Consider the following 22645-nt stretch of genomic DNA (forward strand, 5'->3'; position numbering starts at 1 on the left):
TTACCTGAAAGCAGCTCACAGAAGTGTGCTTGTCTTTAACACTTAGATGCCCAACTCCCAATGGGGTCTAAACCCAAATAAATCCGTTTTACCCTGTATAAAGCTTATCCAGGGTAAACTCATAAATTGTTCGCCTTCTATAACACTAATAGAGAGATATACACAGCTGTTTGCTCCCCCGGGTATAAATACATACTCTGGGTCAATTAATAAGTAAAAAGTGATTTTAATAAATACAGAAAGTAGGATGTAAGTGGTTCCAAGTAGTAACAGACAGAACAAAGTAAGTCAACCAAGCAAAATAAAATAAAATGTGCAAATCTCTGTCTAATCAAACTGAATAATCTCACCCTTAGAGATGCTTCAGTATGTTTTTCCCTCAGACTGGACCCCTTCCAGGCCTGAGCACAATTCTTTCCCCTGGTACAGCTCTTGTTCCAGCTCAGGTGGTAGCTAGTGGATTCTTCATGATGGCTCCTCTCTCTCTTTGGTCTGTTCCACCCCTTTATATATCTTTTGCATAAGGCGGGAATCCTTTGTCCCTCTCCGGGTTTCCACCCCCTCCTTCTCAAATGGAAAGACACCAGGTTAAAGATGGATTCCAGTTCAGAGTGACATGATCACATGGCACTGCAAGACTTCATTGCCCACTTGCCAGCACACACTTATACAGGAAGACTTACAGGTAAAACACACCCATCTGCAGACAATTGTCTTGGTTAATGGGAGTCATCAAGATTCCAAACCACCATTAATGGACCACACTTTGCATAATTACAATAGGCCCTCAGAGTTATATTTCATATTTCTAGTTTCAGATACAAGAGTGGTATATTTTTACAAATAGGATGATCACACTCAGTACATAATAAGCTTTGTAATGATACCTTACAAGAGACCTTTTGCATGAAGCATATTCCAGTTACATTATATTCACTCATTATCAAATTTTTATAAAATCATATAGACTGCAATGTCACAGTGATTATAATAGCCTTTCATTTAAGTAGCATCTTTCATCCTGAAGGATCCCAGTGTGCTTTGTAAGATCTAGCACAGAGGTTCTCAAACTGGGGGTTGGGACCTCTCAGGGTCATGAGGTTATTACATGGAGGGTTGTGACCGGTCAGCCTCCACTCCCAAGCCCTGCTTTGCCTCCAGCATTTATAATGGTGTTAAATATATTTAAAAGTGTTTTAATTTATAAGGGGCTTGCTATGTGAAAGGGGTCACCAGTACAAAAGTTTGAGAACCACTGCTCTCATGGTTCCTCACTCTCTAGTAGGGAGGATTTCCAATAAGGCCTCACTGCTGGCAGACTGCAAGTAACAGTCTTATAGAGGAGAGCTCCAGCCCCCTGTGTGGGGTGAGGCACAACACTCCTTAGCCCACAGACAACTGTCTGGGGAAGACAGTAATTAACAGCCTATAATTAGCAGTCTGTGAGGGAGCTCTGGCCCTCTGGGCAAGGCAGAACCACAAACAGCCTTAAGCCCTCAGCCACCTGGCTGGGGCAGACAACACACAGGGCTTTCTGGCCTAGGAGTGAATAGGCTGCTACCCAAGGGGTGGGGGCTGGCAGCAGGTGGTAGGGGAACCCAGGCCCACCCAACTTCACCAGGTCCCAGCCCAGGGCCTTAACAGAGGATGAGTGTTCCACCACTGAGTCAGTGGGGAATCCAGACAACACACTGACTCACACTCCAGCAGCAGAACTGGACTAGAGTCTGGTCCCCCTGGACTATTTCCTACCACAGTCTGGGTGTAGGGTCCCATGGTTCAAAGATCTCATCTCCTCAGGGTATTCAGCTACTGGTAACTCTGGCAGCTCTTTGGGGTCCTCATCTGCCTCTCCTGATGGCAAGGTGGCGGAGCTAGGCTAGGGTCTTGTAAGGGCATTTGCTCCCTAGAAGAGACCTCCACTTTCCTGTGGCTCAGCAGCAACTGACATCCAGGACTCTCCTTTTCTATTTTCTGTCCCGCCCAGGTACTTCCGGTGAGCAGGGGTGGGGTGGATTTGGCTCTGCCCATGCAGGGGAGGGACGTCACTCTGTCTCATTACATAAACTTAAACAGCGATACAAATTATACTCAGAGCATTTTCTCCACCACTGAAGTGCAGCTAACTCTGGGGTGGAAGGCAACAACTGCTTAACTATGCATATTCACACTAAACGGTGGGTTCAGGAGGGTCTGAAATGAAGAATAACTTAATAAATTGAAACTGTAAGGAAAATTTAGGAATGGAAAATGTAATTACCATGTAATATAATACCAGAGTCATAATTTGGCCTGGATTCTATGGCTAATACCTCTGCTCTTCTCTGTAGTGCCGTTATACTTTTAGTGGCCAGAAGTGGTCAGAACTTGGTTTGTATCCTCTAACAGAGTCTAAATTCCTGCTGTCATTATTAAACCAATGTCCCAGAGAGGGCCCTTAATTGCACCCTGGGACATTGGTTTAATAATGACAGAAGGAATGTGCTTCTTACTTCCCCCCAGAAATACTTGCAGCAGCCTGCTTTATTTTTTGGCAATCTCTGATTTAAGTAATTGCCCACGCCTCACCAGGCTTAGATGGTGAGAGCTCTGATTAGTCTTTGGTGGTCTGGCTGCAGGCAGAGTGCTACTTGTCAGGAAATCACATTTGCAGCCATGGATGCTATTAGTTAAACATTCATGGCCTTTATGTTGGCCAGTATTGCATTAGTAATGCAGTGAACCATCAACTTTCCAAAAATTTTAAAGCGATAAAATGAAGTGGAATATGCCGTAATATTTCAGCATCAACTTATCGCAGACTGAAAATTCTCCCTTTAAGATGCAGATAGATAGTGGAATGTGCAAAAGTAAAACCATCTTGCTTACATTTCCTGGTTCCATATTTGCACTGGGAAACAGCTTTGACTATTTGATAAAATGTTTCTGGTGTAGCTCCTTTGGAGTAAATGAAGATGAAATTAATAGGCAGGAGGTTTAAAACAAACAAAAGGAAGCATTTTTTTACACAATGCACAGTCAACCTGTGGAACTCTTTGCCAATCAGTGGTTATTAGCCAGGATGGGCAGGGATGGTGTCCCTAGCCTCTGTTTGCCAGGAGCTGGGAATGGGTGATGGGATGGATCACTTGATGATTACCTGTTCTGTTCATAACCTCTGAAACACCTGGCTTTGGCCACTGTCGGAAGACAGGATACTGGGCTAGATGGACCTTTGGTCTGACCCAATATGGCCGTTCTTATGTTCTTATACAGAAAGGAGAAATTTAATCAACCTTGTGTTTATAGTTGGCACAGTGATCCAATAACTATCCCTATTTTGTTTTGACTACAATAAATACAAATGTAATTAAAAACAAAATTGTTTGGTGGGATGCACACAAAAATTAATTTCTCCTTTTGGCTTTAAACAGAATGAATGCCGCATGTTTCGTATTCAGTTTGGTGGAGATTCAAAAGAGCAGGCGCTGGAACACTGCTATAATTGTGTGCAGAAACTTGCAGACTATGTAACAGTTCAGGTAACAGATGAGCAAAGCCAAGAGCTGCACCAAGGTCATAGTCAGCTGGCTAACAGTGAAAGTCGAGTGAAGGACTTTGAACAAAACACATCGATGCTGCATGGAGTAAGCCGGAAGAGTGTGTGTGTGTGTGTGAAACTGAGAAAAATAATGGTTGCCTTCTTTAAGTGCCATGTCCATACTCCTTTAGGCCAGTGGTTTTCAACCTTTTTTCATTTGAGGACCCATACAAATTTCAAATGGAGGTGCGAACCACTTTGGAAATTTTAGACAGATGTCCATGGACCACAGGATGAAAACCACTGCTTTAGGCCCACAGCTTAGATGTGTAGTCTAATAAGAATATGGTCCTTGTGTGGTTGTTGGGTATGAGAGATCACTATTTTAATCCTGTTTCATAATACAAATTTTTGAAAAGAGGCATTTCATCTATGCATTTATTCAGAAACAAAACTATGCTATCTGCTAATGTAGTATCTTATTGACAAGCAGACTGATATCAAGATAAATCCTTTATTATGAACAAGAACTACGTATAGCAATGAGGTGACAAATTTTCTACTAGACTATGTAGCTGCAGACTGTGACTCCCCTATCCTGGGCTTCTTTGTTTCTGCCCAGCAGGAAATATGTCACATGACACTTTTTGATACTGTCTCACATGATCTTCTCATAAACAGACTAAGGAAATATAGCCTAGATGAACCTACTATAAGGTGGGTGCACCAGTGATTGGGAAAGCATTCTCAGAGTAGTTATTAATGGTTCTGTAGCAAGGCGGTGTGGTCCCCTGCCCCTCCCACCCCCCCGGAGAAGGACAAGCCCCTCCGGATACCAAAGTATCAGTGTGTTGTGGCCAGGATCCCCACTGACTCAGCAGCAGGCCTTCTGCTGCTGCTAGGGCCCTGGGCTGCATCCCCCCTGCTACTCAATTTGTGGGTGGTAGTGTCCCCCTCTCCCAGGCCCCTCTGAGCCAAGAGCTTGGGCTTGTTTACCTGCCTTTGCTCAGCCCCTGCCTGAGGGCCTGAGCCATTGACTCTCTGCTGCCCCACCCTGACCTAAGACCGGGGCCTGCAAATTACATAAACTGTTGCTCAGCTCCTGCCTGAGGACCTGAGCCCTTGACTCGCTATTCCTGTCGACCATGGGCCAGCATGAATAACTGTCTGTGTTTGCCTTTATTGCTGCCACGGTGAGAGATTCCCACGGCCAGGCTAATCACCCATCAACAACTGGAAGGAAGTAGCGACGTGGTGTGGTCCTCTGCCGCCCTGGAGAGGGACAAGCCCCGGCCAAACCCCTCTACAGGTTCACAATCAAACTAGAAGGGCATATCAAGTGAGGTCCTGCAGGGATCTGTCCTGGATCCAGTTCCATTGAATATCTTCATAAATTATTTGAATAATGGCATAGAGACTACACTTATAAAGTTTGCAGATAATACCAAGCAGACGGGTTGCACATGCTTTGGAGAACAGGATTAGAATTCAAAATGATCTTGACGAACTTGAGAGATGGTCTGAAATAAATAGGATGAAATTCAATAAGGAAAAATTCAAAGTATTACACTTAGTAACCAATAATCAGTTACTGAAATACAGAATGGGAAATGACTGCCTTGGAAGGAGTACTGCAGAAAAGGATCTGGGGGTTATAGTGGATCACAAACTAAAAATGAGTCAACAGTGTAATACTGTTGCCAAAAAAAAGTCAACCTCGTTCTGGAATGTGTTGGCAGGAGTGTTGTAAGCAAGACAAGACAAGTAACTCTTCAAGTCTACTCAGCACTGATAAGGTCTCAACTGGATTATTATGTCTAGTTCTGGGCACTACACTTTGAGAAGGCTGTGAACAAACTGGAGAAAGTCCAGAGGAGAGCAAGAAAAATTATTAAAGTCTAGAAAATATGACCTATGAGGAAAGATTGAAAAAATTGGGTTTCTTTGGTCTGGAGAAGAGACGAGTGAGGGTGGATATGTCAGTGTTCAAGTATGTGTAAAAAGCTGTCACAGAGGAGGGTGATAAATGGTTCTTTTTAACCACTAAAGACAGGACAAGAAGTAATGGGTTTACATTGTAGCAAGGGAGATTTGGGTTAGACATTAGGGAAAACTTCCCAACTGTCACGGTAGTTAAACACTGGAACAAACTATGTAGGGAGGTTGTGGAATTTCTGTCATTGGAGGTTTTTTAAACAAACAACTGTCAGCAGTGCTTAATCTGAGAGGTATCAGCCTCAAGCTGGGTGGCCAGAGAGCAGTGGCCGCTGGCTGAGTGCCCAGCTCTGAGGGCAGTGCTACTGCCAGCAGCAGTACAGAAGGAAGGATGACATGTTATTTCAGAACACTTAACAGTGGTGCAGTGCTTGGGTTAACCTGTGTTTAGAGGACAGGATATACCATTTAGTTTATAATGAATCCAACTAGTAGGGTGCTGTGTTCTGCGATTCCAAGACGATGGAATTTGCCACAGAAGTCAGCACTTCTGTAGAATTTCCCTTTTTGCTTCAGCCAGGTGTGCAATATTTTGTTCTGTCTTCCTGCTCTGTCAGGATGTGTGTCTTCTCCAGCTTTACCTATAAAGGGGAGTTAGATTACTGTTCCTTGGAACCAGGTAGTAGGAGTTTGGAAACTTAGACTGGAGTCCCACTTACAGACAGGTGCAAAGTGCAGGAAGTTCTGAGGCAGGCTGCTTAGAGATCTTTCTACAGTAACTCCTCACTTAACGTTGTAGTTATGTTCCTGAAAAATGCAACTTGAAGCAAAATGATGTTAAGAAAATCAAATTTCCCCATAAGAATTAATGTAAATAGGGTCGGTTAGTTCCAGGGAAATTTTTTTTGCCAGACAAAAGGCATTATATACATATACAGTATAAATTTTAAACAATTTTAAACAAGCAATTTAATACAGGTATAAGTTTTAAACAGTTTTAAAGAAACAATTTAATACTACAATCATCATTGCTGAGTGTGAAGCTTGGTTGAGGTGGTGGAGTCAAAGTGGAAGAGGGTGGATTGTCCGGCTGCTCCTCTTGCTGAACTTTACGAACTCGAAAAAAAAACACATACGAGATTGTTGTTTTGATTTTCTTTTTTTTTCTTGGTAAATTTCTTTATAGAAAGTCATTAGGTGACTAACTCCCCTAATCACTTTGGAGCTGCATTCCCTGTCAGGATCGTCATGACTAAGGATTTGCAAGCCAGCTTCAATCATTTGGAAAGCTTCTGTGAAGGCTGATTCCCAATTCTGGCACTTCAAGTGCAGGAGATGGGGGCCCGGAAGGATTCTAAAAATACTGGCCACTCCAGGCTTGTATTAAACTCCCAAGATACAGCTTTTCTCTGACCTGGATTGGTAAATGCTGCCACCACCCAAGTGCAGAACCCCTTTCAGAGCCCAGGAAGTTGCACTTGGGAATTCCTTCCTGTGGGGTTCCCTTAAGCCCTTTAGCCCCCCTTCCACGGAAGAGCTGAGAAAGAAAAACAAAGGAAATCAGCTGTTGCCACCAGCTAATTTAAACAACATGTGCACAATCCTCTTAGACACAGAAATCCAATCCTGTTCTTAAAAAAGTAAAATTTTATTTAAAAAAAAAAAGAAAATACAATTGGAAACTCAGGCATTTGCTAGATTTAAAAAAAAATCTACGAGGATTAAGCATCAAGAATAGCTTTCTTGAGGTCCAGCTTAAAGGTTACAAGCAAAACAAAAGCACCTGGGGTTAGCACAGAGGAGTCCACAAGACATTAAGAAATAAAAAGAGATAAACCTAATTGTGTTTTCCTAGACATTTCCTGATCTACTTACATATCTGGGGTTTCAAATGAGTAGTTTCCAGGTATGATACCAATGATTTTTTCATACTTGGCCCAAGATTTTTAGAGCATAACTCTGCCCTGTTTGCCTCTCCCCTGGAGAACAACAACAGACAGACAAAAGGGAAGACTTGTTTCAACTTTAAAAAGTTCTAGCCTTCCCATTGGCTATTTTGGCCAAGTGCCCACTCACTTCCTTTTACCTATGCATAGCAGTGAGACGTTTTAATTCTTTACAGATAAAGCAATTAGAGAACAGCTACTAAGAGGGATTTTATAGCTACTGGCTAGCCTGGGTGTCCATAAAACGGAGCCCCCCCCCCTATTTATCACAGCTTCAGAAAGACGTTTGGCAGTCAAATTTCACTAGATTGGTTCTTCTTTTACTTATTGGCCCCCTTTTTCCATTGCTCTCGTCACCTCTAGTTGCATCAGATCTTCATTGGTTAGCTCTTCTCCATGTGATTGCATAAGTTGTATAACGTCGGCTTCTTCCACCTCATCAAAACCTGCTTTCTTGGCCAAGCCAAGGAGATCTTTCTTCATAGCGGGGACTACATATTTAAATCCTTTTAAGTCATTGACACATTCAGGCCACAACTTCCCACACACATCATTCATGCATGCCTGAGTAACTTCAAGTTCTTCTTCGAGTGATTGCTCATATCCATTCCAGTTAGGTGTGTGCGCGCCGCGTGCACGTTCATCGGAAGATTTTTACCCTAGCAACCCCAGTGGGTCGGCTGAGCGCCCCCTGGAGTGACGCCATAACGGCACCGCATATATACCTCAGCCGACCCACCCACTCCTCAGTTCCTTCTTACCGCCCGTGTCGGTCATTGGAACAGCGGAGTGCAGCTTGTCTGACCTCCGCTTCCCTAGCTTCCTCATACGTTTTTCTGTTAAAAATTGTATATAGTTGTTATCTTAGTTGTAGGTTTTCTTCTTTTAATAGTTAATCAGTTACTGTTAGATAGTTAGTGGGTTCGGGGATTAACCCCCTCCCGGGACCGGAGCGTATGCCCGGCTGCCCAGGTTTCAAGCCGTGTTCAGCCTGCCGCAGGCCTATGCCTACAGAAGATCCTCATAGCTCCTGCTTAAAGTGCCTGGGAGAGTCGCACTTATCTTCTAAGTGCTCAATTTGCAAGGCTTTCAAGCCTCGCACAAAGAGGGAAAGAGACATTCGGCTAAGACAACTCCTCATGGAGGCAGCCTTAACCCCTCCGGCCGCGGCACCACCTGCTGTCCCTCTGGACTCTCGCAGCGCCAGCACGGTGCCGGGCTGCTCGGCCGTGCAGCCGATAGTAACATCGGCACCGAAACCCGCCCAGCGGTGCTCTCTCTCGCCGAAGGCAAAGAAAGGGAAGGCCGCTGCTTCTTCGGCACTGACACCTGCGCCGAAGCAAAAGAGTGCGTCCTGCCCGGACCGCCCAGCACCGAAACCTGCCGCGGCACCGGTCTCTCCGGCCCCTCAGAGGCCATCGAGCCCGGCACCTGTGGCCTCCCCAGCTCCGGCCGCGGTAGAGATGCCACTGCCATCCACTCCGGAGACCTTTGAGGCAGTGCGGGACCTCATTGCTCTCACAGACCCGGCTGTGCCACCGCCTCCGGCACCGCCGGTGTGGGCGCCCTGTTCCATGGGCAAGCCATCCATGCTCAAGCCTCCTGTCGGCACCGAGCCTGACCGGCACCGATCCCGTTCCCGCTCTCACCAGCGCTCTCGCTCTCGATGCCGCTCTCCATCTAGGCGCCGATCGCAACGCCGCTTGCAGTCCCGGCACCGCTCCACTACGCGGCACCGGTCAGACTCGCGGCACCGGTCATACTCCCGCTCTCCGACTTGTCATTCCCGGCACCGCTCAACATCTCGGCACCGATACGGCTGCCGCTATTCGCGAAGCCACTCCCGGCACCGAACATGGAGATCCCGGTCGACCTCCCGGCACCGGGCCAGTCGCAGGTCCCGGTCTCGCTCCCGTTCTCGCTATCAAGATGCTTCACGGCACCGGTCACCGCAAAGGCGGGAACTACAATCCGTCGGCACTTCGGCGCAAGGGTTATCCGCTCCACCCTGGCCCTCCCGACACGCCTCGGCCTCTTCACACGCCGAGAGTTATTACGTCGACGAGTATGACCCTCAGGTCCCGGCGGGCGTTTTTCACCAGTCCCATCAAGCGGACCAGGACCCTCATCACTGGGGTTACTGGACCCCTTGGGCCTACCACCAAGCCCAAGGCGCTCCTCTGCCTACCGTGCGCACCGTGACAAACGAGGCACGCACCCCGGAGGCTACAATAACCCATCCACCAGATGACACGGAGGTGCCATCGTGTGCGGAGGAAGGCAATCAACCAGCCCAAGAACCCCTGGAGCAGGAGCCTTCCCAGGCCCCAGACGCGGACCGGGACACCATCCTGCCCGGGATTTCTTCCTCCTCCTCTTCTCCGGACGAGGCGGTGGCGGGGTCGTCGTCCGCAGGTCCCCCACCTATTGATTTACAGGCACACCAAGAGCTCCTTCACAGGGTAGCTCTGCGAATGGACTTACAGGCGGAGGAGGTATCGGAAGTGGACGATCCGATTGTAACCATCTTATCAGCAGACGCCCCTACCCGCATAGCCTTGCCCTTCATTAAGACTATCCAAGCCACTGCGGATACCCTATGGCAGACTCCGTCCTCTATTGCACCCACAGCGAGGGGCGTGGAGCGCAAGTACATGGTCCCTTCCAAGGGATATGAATATTTGTATGTACATCCGACCCCATCGTCGTTAGTGGTGCAGTCAGTGAACGATAAGGAGCGTCACGGCCAGCAAGGCCCTGCTCCTAAATCAAAGGACGCTAGGCGAATGGACTTGCTTGGCCGCAACGTCTACTCCGCCGGTGCTAAGCCGCTACGCACATGACACTTGGGCTGAGGTGGAAAAGTACAAAGAGCTCCTACCTCAAGATTCCCGTCAGGAGTTCACGGCCTTCGTAGAGGAGGGTAAAAAGGTTGCGTGCACATCGTTGCAAGCCTCCTTGGACGCAGCTGACTCGGGGGCGCGTACTATAGCCTCGGGCGTTACCATGCGCCGGATCTCTTGGCTGCAGAGTTCAACGCTCCCACCTGAAGTACAGTACACCATTCAGGACCTTCCCTTTGATTCCAAGGCCCTCTTCTCCGAAAAGACGGACTCCCGACTTCAAAACCTCAAAGACAACAGGGTCATCATCCGTACTCTGGGGATGCATACCCCTGTTACCCAGAGGCGTCCGTTCCGCCCCCAGTTTAACCGGCCCTACAACGTGCCTCTCTACAGGCAGGACTCTGGTCAGCGACGAGGTCGCGGTGGATGTAGGCGGCAGCCTGGCAACCAATCGTCCCAGGGCAGAACCCCCTCTAAACCGCCAGGGCCTAAGCTATCCTTTTGAAGATGCGCCCGGGGATGGCATACCAGAGCTCTCTTCAGCTCCCTCCCTGCCCTTTTCCAACTGCCTTTCCTATTTCCTCCCGGCATGGGCCCGGCTGACCACCGATGCCTGGGTCCTACGCACCGTGGAACGCGGTTACCAACTGCAGTTCGTTTCACTCCCTCCTTCCCAGTCCCTCTTCAGGGACCCCTCTCACGAGCAACTCCTCTTCCAAGAGGTGCATTCGCTCCTAGCCATCAGAGCGGTCGAGAACGTTCCGGAGAGGGAGAGGGACAAGGGGTTTTATTCCTGTTATTTTTTGATCCCCAAGTCCAAAGGGGGCCTCCGTCCCATCCTCGACCTGCGAGACCTCAACTCATACATGCTGAAGTTGAAGTTCCGCATGGTGTCCCTCAGGACCATTATCCCCACTCTGGAACAGGGAGACTGGTATGCCGCCCTTGATATGAAGGACGCTTCTTTTCATATCGCCATCTTTCCACCGCACAGACGCTTCCTCCGATTTACAATCGCACACCTTCACTTCCAGTTTGCGGTCCTCCCCTTCGGCCTCTCTACGGCCCCAAGGGTGTTCACGAAGTGCATGGCCGTTGTCGCCGCTCACCTCTGTCGGCGCGGCATCTGCATTTTTCCATACCTGGACGACTGGCTCATCAGAGGGGACTCGCAGGACACAGTCCAGCGACAGGTCACAGTAATCAAAGACTTATTCACGCGCCTGGGCCTAGTTCTCAACATAGAGAAATCCACCCTAGTACCAGCTCAGAGGTTGGACTTTATTGGCGCGACCCTGGACTCATCTCTAGCCAGAGCCTACCTTCCTCAGCTACGGTTCCAGGCCCTTACACAACTAGTCCGCGCCCTTCAGGCCTCTTGTATGGCCTTGGCCCGCGCTTGTCTCTGCTTCCTCGGTCACATGGCAGCTTGCACGCACGTAACTCCGTTCGCCAGGCTCCGCCTCCGCCCACTCCAGCTGTGGCTCCACTCCAGGTACCGTCCGCACAGGGACCCTCTGGATACCCTACTCACCATTCCATCGGGTGTCCTTCAATCCCTGGATTGGTGGCTGACCCCTTCCCACGTATGCGCGGGGGTCCCATTCCATGCTCTTCAACCGTCCCTTTCCCTGACGACGGATGCTTCGTCCCTCAGATGGGGAGCCCATCTCGGCGATCTTCGTACTCAAGGCCTTTGGTCGGTACAGGAATTGAATATGCACATAAACGTCAGGGAGCTACGTGCAGTCCGCCTGGCATGCCAGACGTTCCAACCTCGCCTCCGCGGCCGTTGTGTCTCAGTCTTAATGGACAACACAACGGCCATGTACTATATCAACAAGCAAGGCGGGACCCGCTCTCCCCCCCTCTGCCACGAGGCGATGCTACTGTGGGAATTCTGCATAGCCCACTCGATACATCTAGTGGCATCGTTCCTTCCCGGCGTGAAGAACACCATCGCGGATCGCCTGAGCAGGTCTTTTCTCTGCCACGAGTGGTCGCTGAGAGCAGACATCGCTCATGCCATTTTCCAACAGTGGGGGTTTCCCCGTGTAGACCTCTTTGCGTCCCGCTCGAACCGCAAATGCCAGGAGTTTTGCTCCTTCCAAGGCCTGTCACCGGGCTCTCTGTCGGATGCGTTTCTCCTTCCATGGACGTGTCATCTGTACTACGCCTTTTCCCCGTTCCCCCTCATACACAGAGTACTGCTGAAGCTCCGGCAGGACAAGGCACGGCTCATCTTAATTGCGCCAGCGTGGCCCAGGCAACACTGGTTCACCACACTGCTCCGTCTGTCGGTAGCCAGCCCAATTCCTCTGCCGCTTCACCCAGATCTCATCACTCAAGATCACGGCACTCTCCGTCACCCAGACCTGACGTCCCTCCACCTCACGGCGTGGCTCCTGAGTGGCTAGACCAGTCGGAAGTGCGCTGTTCTGCTCCCATGCAACATGTTTTATTGAGCAGCAGAAAGCCTTCCACTCGATCTACCTACTTGGCCAAGTGGAAGCGTTTCGCTTGCTGGGCCAAAGCGCGAGGCGCTATTCCGGCAGAGCTTCCGCTTCCAATGGTCCTTGACTACCTCTGGTCGCTGAAACAGCAAGGCCTGGCACTGTCCTCTATAAAAGTGCACTTAGTGGCTATCTCCACTTTCCACCCGGGTGAGGGCGGGTATACACTGTTCTCTCACCCAATGTCTACTCATTTCAGGAAGGGCCTTGATCGTCTCTTCCCCCAGGTGCGCCACCCAATTCCCACCTGGGACCTTAACCTCGTCCTCAACAGGCTCATGTACCCACCCTTTGAGCCACTGGCCACCTGCTCCTTACTGTACCTGTCATGGAAAACGTTTTTTCTAGTGGCTATCACATCAGCCAGACGGGACTCTGAGCTCAAGGTGCTCATAGTAGACCCACCTTACACCGTTTTTCATAAGGACAAGGTGCAACTACGTCCTCATCCGGCATTTCTCCCGAAGGTGGTGTCCACATTCCACAATAACCAGGACATCTTCCTTCCAGTTTTCTTTCCGAAACCTCACGCTTCCTCGAGAGAGCAACGACTTCATTCCCTTGACGTCCGCAGGGCGTTGGCTTTCTATGTTGATCGGACAGGGCCGTTCCGCAAATCCCCGCAACTGTTTGTGGCAATTGCTGACCGGATGCGAGGTCTTCCTGTCTCATCGCAGCGAATCTCCTCGTGGCTCACAGAGTGCATACGCACCTGTTATAACTTGGCTAATGTCCCTTTGGGCCATCTCACCGCCCACTCTACCAGAGCCCAGGCGTCCTCCGCTGCCTTTCTGGCACAAGTACCAATCCAAGAGATATGCCGAGCGGCGACCTGGTCGTCAGTTCATACTTTCGCCTCTCACTATGCTCTGGTCCAACAGTCGAGAGATGACGCAGCCTTTGGCTCAGCGGTCCTGCATTCTGCCACGTCTCACTCCGACCCCACCGCCTAGGTAAGGCTTGGGAATCACCTAACTGGAATGGATATGAGCAATCACTCGAAGAAGAAAAAACGGTTACTTACCTTTGTAACTGTTGTTCTTCGAGATGTGTTGCTCATATCCATTCCATACCCACCCTCCTTCCCCACTGTCGGAGTAGCCGGCAAGAAGGAACTGAGGAGTGGGTGGGTCGGCTGAGGTATATATGCGGTGCCGTTATGGCGCCACTCCAGGGGGCGCTCAGCCGACCCACTGGGGTTGCTAGGGTAAAAATCTTCCGACGAACGTGCACGCGGCGCGCACACACCTAACTGGAATGGATATGAGCAACACATCTCGAAGAACAACAGTTACAAAGGTAAGTAACCGTTTTTTATTGATGCACTTCAGAATGTTGTAGTCACGCCAAAATTGCCAAATCGTAGGTTTGCCTTTCCCATCGGTGCCTCTGATGAGCTGGTTGAAAGTACGGCGTAAGTAATATGCGTTAAATGCAGTGATGATCCCTTGGTCCCTGGGTTGGATGAGTGATGTGGTGTTAGGTGGCAGAAAGACAACTTTGACGTTTTCGCACAGGTCATCCAGGTTGATTGGATGAGCCAATGCATTATCAATAAGCAATAAAATCTTGAAATCAAGATTTTCCTTGGCACAGTATTCCTTTCATGTAGGAATGGCATAGAGAGTCAGCCATTCAGAAAAAATAGCTCCAGTTATCCATGCCTTCTTATTGGATCACCAAGTGTCCAGAAGGTGTTCCTTTTGAAAATCCCTTGAGAGCGTGTGGTGTTTCAGGTTGGTACACTGTCAGCGATTTCACCTTCATATCTCTGGCAGCATTACCACCTAGAAGCAAGGTTAGACAGTCTTTAGCTGCTTTAAATCCAGGCACTGTCTTTTCCTCTCAGGAAATGTAAGTCCGCTCAGGCATCCTCTTCCATTACAGGCCCGTTTCATCGACATTGAAGACTTGTTTAGGGGAATAGCCACCTTCCTCAATTATTTTCTTGAGATAGTCGGGGACGTTTTTAGCTGCTGCAGTATCAGCATTAGCTGCTTCACCAGACATCTTGATGTTATGCAAGTGGAAGCGCCTCTTGAACCGATAAAACCATCCCCGACTTGCTGTGAAAGTCTCTGTCTGTGATCCTTCACCTTGGTCTCTCTTCAAATTATCATACAAACTTTTTGCCTTAGCTTGTATCACTAGCAAACTTAAAGATATGTTCCGCTGGTTTTGGTCCTCTATCCACAGTGAGAGAAGATGCTCCATGTTTTCCAGCAAACTACTTCTTGATCAACTTATTGTAGTAGCACTAAGTGGTGTTACACACCCAGTACTAGCCCTGATCTTGTCGGCATTATTCCAAATTGTTCTCACAGTGGTCGGAGTAAGACCTAGAGTGATGCCAATGTCTACCGCACGCTCACCTGCATCAAAATGCTTTAAAATGTCTAATTTAGTACCCATACTAATGGTTTTCCTGGTGCTAGTGGTACTGCTACTGCTAGGCACTCCACTATCACTTGCTGGACGTTTTTGACTCATGATGTCTGACTCCAAACAGCGCATGCATGTGCTACTCTTCACTCCCTTCAGCCTGGAGTGGCCAAGGTCATGCAGCATCAGTCAACTATTGCAGGGGAAAGAATTTGGATAACCCATGTCATTCTTCATGGTAATCTGCTCCCCTACTGGAAGCCCTGTGGGTTTAGGCTAGGACTAGTTATGGAGGTTCTTACTTTCTTGCAGGTTCTTACTTTCACAGAAGCCCTGCTGGAGGACCAAAGGCCTGTCTCCCAGGGTGCCATGGAAAACTGGCCCTGCTGTATCTCCCCTAGTTACCATGCACTCAGCACCCAGGCAACATTGCAGCCAATGTAGTAAGAGGAGGAAAATAATGTTTGCTGCAGGGCTGTGCCCCTCCCTGCTGTGTGCATGCAGGGACTGAGAGATGCAGCTGGCATTAAAGTGAATGGCAAAGCTCCCATGGATTTCACAGACTTTCATGGGTTCTGTGCATCTCTATGCTGCTTCTCCCTCTTGCTACATAAGAACATAAGAAAGGCCGTACCGGGTCAGACCAAAGGTCCATCTAGCCCAGTATCTGTCTACCGACAGTGGCCAATGCCAGGTGCCCCTGAGGGAGTGAACCTAACAGGCAATGATCAAGTGATCTCTCTCCTGCTATCCATCTCCATCCTCTGACGAACAGAGGTTAGGGACACCATTCTTACCCATCCTGGCTAATAGCCATTTATGGACTTAGCCACCATGAATTTATCCAGTCCCCTAATCATTTTAGTTGCTCTTTTCTGAAACAGCTACAGCGAAGCAGGCGCTGGAACGCTATTATTGTAACTTGCTTTGGGCAGGCTGCCACCCCCTGTGTTCTTACCCCCCTCCAGCGAAGAGTGGGGAGCAGCTGGAACATTGTTTATTCAGCCGCAAGACAGCAAGGCAGGGCCACTGCTGTGCACCCCCTGCAGCTGCTTTGCAGGCAACTGGTGGCCTCTCAAGCACTTCGTATAGCGCCCTATTTAGGGGTTTAGAGAGGGTCCCATACGAGGAAAGATTAAAGAGGCTAGGACTCTTCAGCTTGGAAAAGAGAAGACTAAGGGGGGACATGATAGAGGTATATAAAATCATGAGTGATGTTGAGAAAGTGGATAAGGAAAAGTTATTTACTTATTCCCATAATACAAGAACTAGGGGTCACCAAATGAAATTAATAGGCAGCAGGTTTAAAACAAATAAAAGGAAGTTCTTCTTCACGCAGCGCACAGTCAACTTGTGGAACTCCTTATCTGAGGAGGTTGTGAAGGCTAGGACTATAACAATGTTTAAAAGGGGACTGGATAAATTCATGGTGGCTAAGTCCATAAATGGCTATTAGCCAGAATGGGTAAGAATGGTGTCCCTAGCCTCTGTTCGTCAGAGGATGGAGATGGATGGCAGGAGAGAGATCACTTGATCATTGCCTGTTAGATTCACTCCCTCTGGGGCACCTGGCATTGGCCACTGTCGGTAGACAGATACTGGGCTAGATGGACCTTTGGTCTGACCCGGTACGGCCTTTATGTTCTTATGTTATGTTCCTATTCCCAAGCAGGGCAGCAGCTGGGTCATAAAGCAACAGTGAATCGCTGGGGAAGGAGGGGCGGGAATTAGCGTGCACATGGTGTGTGTTTACAAACATACATACTGAACCATACTGTACTGTAGTAGGGAGGTACCCCCGCCTTACCCCACACAGTCACAGCCCACTGCAGACAATGAGGCAGGCAAGGAGGCTGAAGGTGTCATTGTAGGCTAGGAAATGACTTCAGCAGCAGCAGCAGCTTCCCCCTACTGTGCACTGACTTTCCCCGGGGGGGGGGGGCACTCAACCCCTGGCTCTGCCCCAGGCCCGCCCACTCCACCCTCTTCCCCCAAACTCCCACCCTTTCCCTGCCTCTTCCCAGCCCCGCTCCACCTCCTCTTCAGAGCACACTGCATCCTTGGAATCTTACCTAACTCCCTGAGTTTTCTAAAGTCTGCCTTCTTGAAATCCATTATCTTTATTGTGCTGTTTTCCCTCCTACCATTCCTCTCTACCATTTCATGATCACTTTCACCTAAGCTGCCTTCCACTTTCAAATTCTCAACCAGTTCCTCCCTATTTGTCAAAATCAAATCTAGATCAACCTCTCCCCTACTAGCTTTCTCTACCCTCTGAAATAAAATATTGTCGCCAATACATTCCAAGAACTTGTTGGATAATCTATGTCCTGCTGTGTTATTTTCCAACAGATGTCTGGGTAGTTGAAGTCCCCAGTTACCACCAAGTCCTGTGCTTTCGATGATTTTGTTAGTTGCTTAAAAAAAGCCTCATCCATAGGTCCCTACCAAACTCATAGCCATGAAAAACGCATCATGGACCGTGAACTCTGGTCTCCCCCTGTGAAGTCTTTTGTGCGCTTTTAACCTCCACTATACAGATTTCGTGGGAGGAGACCAGCGTTTCTCAAATTGGGGGTTGTAGACGGGTCGGACTCATCCCTGCGGCGCCTCCTGCTGGTGACTCCGGGAATTAGCTCTGTCCAGCGCTGGAGCGCCCTCTGCAGGCTGGTGATCCACCTGTCTCCAGGCCCTCCCTGGACCCGGTGCCCTTTTACATGGGGTGCTGCCCCCTAGCAGTAACCCCTTTCTCTTAGGGTCTCCCCTCCTTGGGGAACCCCCACCCTCTATCCCCACCTTGCCTCAGTAATGGCTACTGCCAGTCATTGTCTAGCCCCACACTCTGGGGCAGACTGCAGTATCAGCCTACTCATCACAGGCAAAGGGGTTTGGACCTGCTGCCTTGGCCTACCCCTGGGCTGCCCTCTGCAACCCGTAGTACCTGTTGGCCCTTCGCTAGGCCGCAGCCTGGGGCTTTCTAGGCTGGAGCTCCCCAGCTCCTCAGCCTTTCCCCAGCCCTGCTTCACCCTAGGTACCTTGCCTATAGCCCCTACAGCCAGGCCCTTCTTCCTCTTCAGGCAGAGGAAGACTGTCTGAGCTTCTGGCTTCCCTGGCCTTTTATAGGGACCAGCTGTCGCTCAGTTTGGGGCGTGGCCTCAGCTGCAGCCACTTCCCCAATCAGCCCAGCCTAGAGCAGCAGCTCTCAAGCCCTGCCAGGCTGCTTTTAAACCCCTCAGGGCAGGAGCAGGGGTCACCCTGCTACAGGGGTCCTGATCCAAAAGTCAGTTGCAGTGGGGGTTGCAAGGTTATTTTAGGAGGGTCGTGGTATTGCCACCCTTACTTCTGTGTTGCCTTCAATGCTGGGTGGCCAAAGAGTGGCGGCTGTTGGCCAGGTGCCCATGTCTGAAGGCAGCATCTTGTGGTAATACCATACCATACTACCCTTGCTTCTGCCTTCAGAGCTGGGCGGCCGGAGAGAGGTGGCTGCTAACTGAGTGCCCAACTCTGCAGACAGCAGCCTAGAAGAAAGGGTGGTAATACCATACCATGCCATCCTTACTTCTGCGCTGCTGCTGGCAGCAGCTCTGCCTTCAGACCTGGACTCCCAGCCAGCAGCCACCACTCTGTAGCTGCCCAGCTCTGAAGGCAGCGCAGCCGCCAGCAGGAGCATAGAAGTAAGGGTAGCAGTACTGCAACCCCCCCTACAATAACTTTGCAACCCCTCCAAAACTCCTTTTTGGGTCAGAACCCCTACAATTTCAACACCATGAAATTTCACATTTAAATAGGTGAAATCATGAAATTTACGATTTCTAAAATCCTATGACTGTGAAATTAACCAAAATGGACCATGAATTTGGTAGGGCCTTACTCATCCACTTCTTCTTGGTTACGTGGACCCCTATCATGACATCATCCTGGTTTTTTATCCCTTTTATTCTTACCCAGAGACTTTCAACAAGTCTGTCTCCTATTTCCATCTCAACCTCGGTCCAAGTGTATACATTTTTAATATATAAGGCAACACCTCCTCCCTTTTTTCCCTGCCTGTCCTTCCTGAGTAAGCTGTACCCTTCTATACCAATATTCTAGTCATGTGTATTATCCCACCAAGTCTCTGTGATGCCAACTATGTCATAGTTGTGTTTATTAACTAGCATTTTCAAGTTCTTCCTGCTTATTCCCCATACTTCTCGCATTAGTACAGTAACTCCTCACTTAACGTTGTAGTTATGTTCCTGAAAAATGCCACTTTAAACTAAACGATGTTAAGCAAATCCAATTTCCCCATAAGAATTAATGTAAATGGGGGCATTAGGTTCCAGGGAATTTTTTTCACCAGACAAAAGACTATATATATATATATATATAAAATTAAATTGTTTGTTTAAAATTTATACTGTATATATGTGTGTGTGTGTGTGTGTATATATATATATATATATATATGTGTGTGTGTGTGTGTGTATATATATATATATATACACATATACATACACACACACACACACATATACAGTATAAATTTTAAACAAACAATTTAATACTGTACACAGCAATGATGATTGTGAAGCTTGGTTGAGGTGGTGGAGTCAGACGGTGGAAGAGGGTGGGATATTTCCCAGGGAATGCCTTACTGCTAAATGATGAACTAGAACTTGGCTGAGCCCTCAAGAATTAACACATTGTTGTTAATGTAGCCTCACACTTTACCAGGAAGCATGAATGGAGGGAGGAGAGACAGCATGGAAGAGAGCAGGGTGGATAAAAAAAATCAATGATTTAAAAAAAAAACAAAAACGATTTTTTTAAATTTAAATCAGATTTTTTTTTTGATAAAATGCTTTTTCAGGAAAAAACCTATCTAAAGATAGTTTTAATTACAATTGATTTTAGCTCAAAGATATCTCATCATGGAATGGGGATTATAAATTCTAATTCTATAGTATGAGACAATCTATTCAGGGGAGGGATAGCTCAGTGGTTTGAGCATTGGCCTGCTAAACCCAGGATTGTGAGCTCAATCCTTGAGGAGGCCACTTAGGGATCTGGGGCAAAATCAGTACTTGGTCCTACTAGTGAAGGCAGGGGGCTGGACTCAATGACCCTTCAGGGTCCCTTCCAGTTCTAGGAGATGGGTATACCTCCATTATTATATTCATGTAATATTTAAGAAAAGTTTTGTAAATTAGTTCCAATGGTTCATGGATTATGGACCCAATCTTAAGGGGTTCCAGGGGCTTCTGTATAGATTATTTAGGGTAATCTTTCTATCTACCCAATGGGACTCAGTGCTCAGTCTAGAAGATACCATCAGAGATGCTTAGTTTTGCAGTTCTCAAACTCTGGATTTGTGTCTCCAGAGATAACATGCTTGTTAACAGCAAAAATATTTTAAATAAATAAATAAATACTATATAGAGGTGAGAAATAACAGACCTCAGCCCTATTGTCCCTCTGCAAATTTGTGTACACAGAGCCAATCCCTTACCTCTCTCTAAAAGTGAAAAGTTTCAAAAAGTTCAATGAATAGAAGTTTGTTGGGGCAGAATAGATCTGGACAAGGAGAAGAAGTCTGGAGATAAATGTGAAAAGGGAAGGACAGGCAGTAGAAACAAAAGTGAAACTGTTTGAGCAGCATATACCAGAGGTCATGAGGTCTCTCTGAGTGTCGCCTTCATTGATTTGAGATCTACCATACCATTCTCTCACTAGAAGGGAAAAACCTATAATGGCAGCAGGCCATAAAAGAGACCCAGTTTGAGAATATTTTAATGAAGTTTCTCTACCTGTGGGTAAGACAGGCATGCGTGCAAAATGCAAACAGTGCAACAAAGAAATTCAAGGCCTAGTTGCCCGAATGAAACATCATCATGAGAAGTGTTCCTTCTCGGGAGGAAGCTGCGTTGAAGATGATGAAAGGAACATGTCTGAACATTCAGGATCTTCCGGTTGGTAAACTTTTTTATTTCATACTTCTTTCTTAAGGACTGCCTGTCTTCCTTCTGGACTATTCTTGAATTCTCATGTTTGAGCAAAAACTATAGTTGTTACTCTATGGTACTATCATTTCAGATGAAGTTGTGATAAAAAAATAAATAGCTAAAATAGGCAGATCTTCCTTGTAAATTTCACCTTTAAAGTAGTACTGAGTGCCAGTGAATGCAATCAGTACTACTAAATGAGCAGTATGGTAATAATAATGAAATAACTGCATTGACTTATTTTGTTTAGAAGAATCCATCCTCAACATAAGGGATTCTGAAGACTATCCACCTTCAAGATCACCATCATTTTCTATAATTTCGGAGTTATCTGCCAATGATAGTGTTTCAGTCACATCATGTATGTCACATAGCCACAGTATATCACCTGTATCAAAAAGAAAAAAAAATCTCCATAATCCAGAAACAACCATAGATAAGTTTGTGATAAGAACCAACAAATTACAAAAAGAGGTAATTGATGAAAAAATTGCCCAGTTTGTTTATGCAACAGATTCTCCTTTCCGTATGATTGAGAACCCACACTTCATTAACATGGTTCAGTCATTAAGACCAGGATACAGTCCACCCAACAGAGCAGATGTTGCAAGCAAATTGCTGGATAAAGTGTATGAAAGAGAAATTGAGCAGTGTGCAAAAGGTCTAGAGGGTAAAATTGTTAACCTGAGTCTTGATGCGTGAAGCAATGTCCACAATGATCCTGTTGTATGTGCATGTGTGATAACAGAAGGGAATGTCTTCCTTACAGAAACAATTGATACATCAGGAAATACACCCACAGAATACTTACAAGAAGTAGCAGTAAAAGCTATAACAAACTGTGGAAAAATTGGTCACAGACGATGCTGCAAATGTATCCAAGATGAGAAGAAATTATTTAGAAGAGAGTGAAGAGAGTCCCAAGCTAATAACATGCCCTTGCCATGCTCATTTGATGAGCCTCCTAGCCAAAGACTTCAGTGTTCCAGAAATAAAGGCTAATGTTGTTGAAATTGCAAAATACTTCCGTAACAACCACTTTGCAGCAGCTACTCTGAAAAAAGTGGAAGGAACCAAGCTAACTCTCCCACAAGACGTGCGATGGAACACAGTAGTGGACTGTTTTGAGCACTATATCAAGAACTGGCCTAATCGGATGACAGTTTGTGAAAAAATACATGACACCGTCACAGCCAAAGTTCTCAACATTGGGCTTAAGAGAAATGTTGAACACCTGCTGAGTACCCTGAAGCCTATTTCTGTAGCCTTGAACAAAATGCAGGGAAATAGCTGTTTTATTGCTGATGCTGCTGAGATTTGGAAGGAACTGAGTGATCTTAAAAAAGAGAAATATGCAATGACAGAGTTAAATTACAAGCATTAAAAATACAAATGGGACAAGCACTATCTGCAGCTCATTTTCTTGCAAATATTCTCAATACTTGGTACCAGGGTCAGACCTTAACTGCTGAAGAAGAGGAGTTGGTTCATAGAATCATAGAATCTCAGGGTTGGAAGG

At 47.4% G+C, this 22645-nt stretch overlaps 1 protein-coding gene across 5 annotated transcripts in view; it reads left to right on the forward strand.

Moving 5' to 3' along the window:
• The window catches only part of REC114 (REC114 meiotic recombination protein), a 175267-nt gene that overhangs the window by 66016 nt on the left and 86606 nt on the right, over positions 1 to 22645 (forward strand). For 4 of the 5 annotated variants that reach the window (XR_005585464.1, XM_039491425.1, XM_039491423.1 and 1 more), the window contains exon 4: positions 3414 to 3626. Coding sequence is in view for 4 of the 5 variants with exons in the window: in XM_039491425.1 (XP_039347359.1) it covers positions 3414 to 3626 (213 nt within the window). In the remaining variant the exon portion in view is untranslated. The remainder of the gene's footprint in view (positions 1 to 3413; positions 3627 to 22645) is intronic. The other variant, XM_039491426.1, reaches the window with a different exon arrangement.

This window comes from Mauremys reevesii, linkage group 10, assembly GCF_016161935.1.
Source record: "Mauremys reevesii isolate NIE-2019 linkage group 10, ASM1616193v1, whole genome shotgun sequence".
Lineage (NCBI taxonomy): Eukaryota > Metazoa > Chordata > Testudines > Geoemydidae > Mauremys > Mauremys reevesii.